Genomic DNA, 6,653 nt, shown 5'->3' with positions numbered 1-6,653 from the left:
ATGGAGATGTCAAAGGAGGATTAGGTTTGCTCGGCCTTAAAGCAACAACAAAAAAAAAAAAGGCAGGGTTGGGGGAGGAGCTTCTCTTTTTTCTTTTTACCTGTTCAATACTAGGTTTTTCAAATGGGGGTTTCTTCTCCAAAGAGCCTTCAACCACAGGTTTTCCTCTTTGTAAAATAGACTTTCTCAAGAGCTGCAAAGAAATCATTTAAAAAACAATCAATTAATTGATCGATTGATCAATCTCTCTCACACACACACACACACACACACAGAGCCTTTGAAGGGAAGTTACCACATTCTATTTATCTCAACTACATGTAAATAAATCCTTTAATCAATAAAACTGGTGACTACAAATTTTCCTTCATGCCCATGGCCAAAGCTATGAAAAACTAGACACCTTTCACATTCTGAGCAGCCTAGAGCACCCAGCAGTAGCCACCAGACACCTCTATCCTACTCACTTTCCCCTCTCCCCGCTCCCTTTCTGCCTTTCCACTGACCCAGAGGCCTGGTATACATCGTGCACACTTTGCACATGCCCATCTAGACCAGCGCAGGTGTTCTGATGGTCTGGAGGGTCTTATTTAGGCCCCTGAAAGGCCAAGGTCCATTCTGCACAAGTGAGGTCGGGGAGGGGAGGGCTGTCTGTAGCAGCTGCGTGTCATATGCATAATCGAGGGCCCAGGCTCTTTGGGAAGGAATTTTGCAGGACTCTCAACTGGCAACGTTCACTGTTGCGGTCTTTTTTCATTTCCTCTCCATCCACAGAATGCAGGCCAAGTGTTCTAGCATCTCAATACCCACAAAACAAAACACTGCTCTTAATCCCTGCCACTGGAATTTAAAGTCCTCAGAGTAAATATCAGAGCAAAAAGGGAACGCAGAGCCACTAATCAAGACCTAATTTGAAAATGAATTTAATATTAAAATTCTTTACCTTCAACCTTTGCTTGAATCTTTACATGTGGGCCTGTTATGGTATATGACCTTGCATTTATTTAAGTCACTTGTTTCCCTCCTTTCTCCACTTACTGCCTTTTCAATAGAAACAAAACATGGCAACCATTTTCCCAGGAGTTAAAGAAAATAGATGACCCCCCCACCAAGGCTAACGCTAACCATGTGTCCCCACTGGGTGTGGCTTACAAGGGCCTCAATTCCCTGTAGAGGTGCCATGTAAATTACTAGCATGGAACATTTGTTGATGCTATCAATATATTATGCCTATCATTACAAAAACAAATAAGTCAACTGTATGTGAATCTAAGGATATATAAAAATTGATCATAAAACTGAAATATAAATAATTCTGATGGCCTACTTTTTTTGCCCAGTTAAAATAAAACCATTCGGGAACTTGGACCATTGGGAGTTTCAATTTGGAGATAAACTGATAGATTATGGAGATGCTGAATTTCTGTTTTTTTAATGTCTACAAAGATGGACCTTGGATAAGTAGGCATATATAAAAATTTAATAGCAGCAATCATTTGCATCCTTACTTCTGCCAGGTACTCTTTGTACTTCTTTATATGTATTATCTCATTTAATACTCATAACAACCTTTTAAGGTAGGTGCTATTATTGTCTGTATTTTATAGATACGAAAACTAGGGAGAACGACTGGCCCAAAGTCACATGTAGTAAGTGATGAAGCCGGATTAAAACTCAGATAGCTGGGCTCCAGAGCCACATTTATGAGCACTAGGATACAACTGAGCTTTAGAAAGCAAATTTTCATTGAGTTTATTTTCAAGATCTAAGACTGAAAGTTTTTTAAATGCTACTAAAATGCATAATGCATTTTAACTAAATTATTGAGACATATTAGACACAGGAACTGCCTTTTAAAAGCTAATAGATGACTTAGAACTTATTTGCTCAAACAATGATTTTTGTGGGGCCAAGGGGGTAGGATGCTTACTATATTGGATTTTGTTCTCCGAGCAAATATATTTGCATTGTTAAAGATAAGGAAGGTAAGAAAGAGATAGAGAAAATGTACTTCAAAGCAGAGCAGTGCTTTCTGGCTTATTTGGTTGGTTATAAACAGAATCAAAAGGAGGCTGACAGGATGGAAACCTTGACACCACCTTCACTTCCAGCAGGGCGGCAGGGGACTGCCAGGGAGCTGAGTTCCAAGACAAATAATAGCTGCAGTCATGCAGATGTTGTTTTTCTTCTACTAAGGTCTTTTTCCAAAGAAGCTCTAAACAGTATGAACCTGCCAGGGTTCAATCTGGATGACTTGGGCCTCAGAGCCATGTCAACAAGCTGTCACCTGGAGTAGCCTAGTGCCTACTAATGGCTGTGGGGAATTCAGTTGTTCATTTTCTCCCTCTCTCCCTTGTACTCCCATGCTCCTTCCCTCCCTTTCTCTCTCCTCTCTCTCTCTCTCTCTTTCTTCTTCTTCTTCTTTCTCTCCCTCCATTAACCTTTTAGAGTTAACGTTACCACATGACCCCAAAATTTAAAAATAAGTCTTCCTCCCACTCCTATCATATCCTATTTACTCCAAAAGCCCCAATAGTACTTTTTTTTTTCAGTTTATAAAAAGGCAGAAGGGGAAAAGATGTACCAAGTAAATTCAGATCAAAAAAAAGCTACAAAAATTGGGCACAAAATTTGCACTGAGATTGCCAGCAGCCAAAGTAAAAGACGGAACTCAATGGAAAATTTATCTAACCTTGTCATATAAAATGAAGCAGAGCACTCATTAGAAGAGGCAAACTCTTCCTGGCTGTCAGCTCTGAGTGGACTGTTTTATTTTTTGGTTTTAAATATCCTTATAAGGGTTACACACTACAACATAATCAACAATGCCCTGAATAGCGAGATTTTTTAAAATTATTCCTTCTGTCAGCCTCATTTATGAATCTATTTTTGGAAACCTGAAGTTTTCTATGGGTTTCTACCACCAATCTCCCTCCCACATCTGTCGGTCCTGCCTGCAATCAGAAGCTCAGGGAAAGGGAAGGAACGTGTCCCAGATGGAGCTGAGGTAGAGTCACAAAGAGGCTGCCATGGGGAGTGGTAGCAATAATCCATGGGTGACTGGTGTCGACAAGACACAGAGAACAGTGAGAAGGTGCCAAAACAAATTTGGAAACTCTTGATGCCTCCCCTGGCAGTGAAAGAGTTCAAGCCCTCGTGCCACATCTCCTCCAACCACATCTCTTCCCATCCTCCCCCTGCTGCCTGGGCTCCACCATGCTGGCCTCCTTGCTGTTCCCATATCACATCAAGCTTACTTGGTACTCGGTGCTCAGTGCACAGCCTAGATGCTTATTCTTTCCGCCGCCTGGAAGGCTCTTCCCCAGCCCTTTTCAGAGATGGCTCCTATCCCCCCGACTCAAGCGTCTGTTCAACTGTCATCTTCTCAGAGAGGCTTTTCCTAACTGCCCTTCCTCCCTATCATGTCCCCCACCCACTACCATCCCTGCCATTCTGATTCCACTTACCCTACTTTGTTTCTCTTCACAGCACCTATCACCACCTATAAATATATTATTCACTTGTTGGTCATCTGCCTCTTCTAATGAAATGTAAACTCCACAAATGTTTTGCCCACTGATCTATCCCTCATGCCTACATGAGTGCCATGCACAGAGCAAGTATACAATAAATATTGTATACTTGCTCTGTGCATGGCTGAATGGATGGGTAGATGGAAAGAATTCTTTAAGTATAAGCAAATAAAGATATTTGACTTTGCATACAAGTATGAATGCTCTCAGAGAGAATGATGTGGTCAATGTAGGGTGTGCCATCTTAGAGAACTCCTCGTGAAGAAACACATGCTTCACCAAACTTGGAGGGCAAAATGTATAATGGGCTGAGAGCCTTCCTACCCCACGACCTGGCATACAAAAAGTGAGCACATCTGAACAATGAGAGAAAGAAGAAAAGCCTTTTCGAATGTTAAAATCATACCTTGAATAGGTAGAAATAAACTTGTTTGGTATCTGCATCCTCTTCCTTGTGGACACAGGTAAAGAGATATTCCACATCCAACACTATTCCCAGGAGTCGGTTCATTTCTTCCTCTGACACATTCTCCAAGTGCGAAACATGGGCAGCTTAAGACAAAAACCAAAGGAACATATGTGAGAAGTTAGTTGCAAAACAAACATTCTCGATTTCAAAATGGAAGATTCTCTCCCATGAATTTTCCAGAACACCAATCCATTAGATTGCACTGTAAATAGAGGAAATTTCTGAACCCCTATAAGATCTAAGTCTTCTCACGAAACCGACTTATAATTAAGAGACTGCCACCTTATTGATATTCCCCATCCAACACCAAAAATGAACCAGTGGTTCATGTATTCTAATAGTAATGTATAATTTAAGATCCAGAATTTGTTGGCACCAAGTCTGATCATGACAGTGTTAAATTCTTATATGTTTCCTTATAAGCAAATTCTCCACCATTTAAAGAGGGTTCTATGATCCTAGAGGTGGATCCAGGATTTGTGGGTCTGTAGTTCAGAGGGCACAAAATCAAGCTTCCTAAAAGTTTAGTTCTAGTTCCTGTGAATAACTCAGTTAGCCAAGAATATCATATTAGTGTAAAGAATGAATGAAAGCCTTTCCCTCAGCCTTTCTGAGACACATTGGAACTTCACTGTCTCTACAGTCAAGTTTCCATTGGAGCTTGAGATTCAATATCCTCCATAGTCACATACTCAAACCCACTTTTCCTACTTTTGTTGTTGTCTTACTTTAGTTAAGTAACCTATCCACGGGCCTTCTCCCTGGACTCTCTTCTAGCCATATCCAGTCCATTTTTCAAGGTTATCTTATCTAATCCTCAAACAATACCAAGAAATAGGTATTAGTAATCCCATTTTATGGCTGAGAAAACTGAGGCTCAGAAAGACTGGATGCTGTGTCATCCAATGTCACTAAGCCAACAAGGGAGATCCAGGGTGTTAAAAGTGAAGACTATTTGACCCAAATTCCAAAGTGACCACAAACATTTTTTTTTTTTCACGATTAGTTGATTCACTTCAAGTTCTTTCTCACTTGAAAAGGACTCTCTAGATAAGTCATCCAGTAATCACCCACTAGCCCATGAGCTCCTCTAGGCCAGGATCATGTCTCTTACTTCTATACTCCCAGCACCTATCACTACACTTGCCACATAAACAGGCACCAGCACTTCAAGCACGATGCTCCTAGGTGTTAGCTTGTGGTATGCTGACTTAAAATGCTTGGACAGAAGTGCTTGAGATGATCTTTAAAGAAACATTCAAAAATATAGAAGAGTGATAAGCTTTTCCTTGCCCTTTTAAAGGGAGATGGAACTAAAGGTTATTGAGGAATATTTGCTAGGTGTCAACACAGGTCAGTCTACTCCAGAAACTACTGTGCTCTTGGCATTAAAACACGAAGCTCAATTAGGAGCCTGGGATAGAGAATGCTGCTGGTATCCTAATGCATGTTTCCTTCCCTATCACTTCAGAGCATACCGCCTGGCTTCCAACCACCAGCAGCTGCATTTCTCCACGTAAGGCCTTTTCCTGTCACTATAATCTCCTCTGCCATCCACTTGTCCCTAAAGAGCAGCCTTCAATCAGAGACTAAAGAAGTTACAGTATAAATACCCCTCCCTCATCCCTTGGGTGGAACAACTGTGAGGTACATGTTCTACACAGGCTTCCACATTTCCCCCTGCAGAATTAAGCACTGGTTGCCCACAGTGAGAGCTGGCTTAGTAACTCACTCCTCATTAGCCCCTTTTTCCTCTCGTCTCACTGTTCCACTCCCTACCTTCATCTCAAATAAACTACGTGCACTGAAATCTTTGTCTTGCAGTCTGCTTCCAAGGGAGCTCAAACTAAGATATCTGGTCAAAAGCAATGTCAGAAACTTAAGAGGATTAAAAACCAAGAGAGTAAGCCTTCCAAATGTCCAAGAGGAAGCCAGATTAATGGGAGTTAAAATCAGAGGAGCAGAGGCCACCCAAGTTAAGTTTCTCTCTAATGCAGAGAAGTAATGGAAAGGCAGAGTTATGGGCCACTGGTGATGAGTGTGCACGTGCACACACTCTACAGAGCATTTTTTAAAAGTTAGGAGAAAGGAAATTTGGTGCTCTGTATTACAGAATAAATCTTATGATACATCTACACTTGAAAATACTATTATTACATTATCAAATAGAAAAGAAGTGACTAAACTTTTCTAAGAGTATAAATAATTTACATCATAGAAAAATGACAAATATATATGTTTCTGTGAACACAAAAATTAATATATAAGTCTATTATTTTATACTTGGCTATACAATATATGGTTTCATCACTTTTAAAAGATGTCCAAAATTAATGATATGTTTGCCAGGTCATTTTTTTTTTTCTGAAGACTGTGTAAAATTTTCTTTGAGGTCAGTCTGAAGCCTTTGGGAGATAGGCCTCATTCTGGAGACAATTAGGTCAAGATTTTTATGTCAGTTACAGAAGTAATTTTTAAGACTTTTTACCTTCCAATGTTTTTATCTCCTTTCTGTGAGAAGTTATGAAAGCAATTGGTCTATAACATAACATAAATTCCTTCGGATTCTCCGTAATATGAAACACAGTGTGTTTAACTCATGAAAAACATGCCATGATTTATTGTCGAAACCAGTGGCTCACTTTTTTTTT

General features: G+C 40.2%; 1 protein-coding gene across 1 annotated transcript in view; it reads right to left on the bottom strand.

Annotated features, from left to right (window-relative positions):
• The window catches only part of KAT2B (lysine acetyltransferase 2B), a 65,374-nt gene that overhangs the window by 46,470 nt on the left and 12,251 nt on the right, over nt 1-6,653 (bottom strand). Inside the window, exons 3-4 of the mRNA XM_011354901.2 lie at nt 3,940-4,085; nt 101-193 (exon numbers count right to left, since the gene is read on the bottom strand). Coding sequence (XP_011353203.1) covers nt 101-193; nt 3,940-4,085 — 239 coding nt within the window. The remainder of the gene's footprint in view (nt 1-100; nt 194-3,939; nt 4,086-6,653) is intronic.

The sequence above is a fragment of the Pteropus vampyrus genome, unplaced genomic scaffold (genome assembly GCF_000151845.1).
Source record: "Pteropus vampyrus isolate Shadow unplaced genomic scaffold, Pvam_2.0 Scaffold1, whole genome shotgun sequence".
Classification (NCBI taxonomy): Eukaryota; Metazoa; Chordata; class Mammalia; order Chiroptera; family Pteropodidae; genus Pteropus; species Pteropus vampyrus.
The sequence above is the reverse complement of the archived record's forward strand: the minus strand, read 5'-3'. Positions and strand labels throughout refer to the sequence as shown.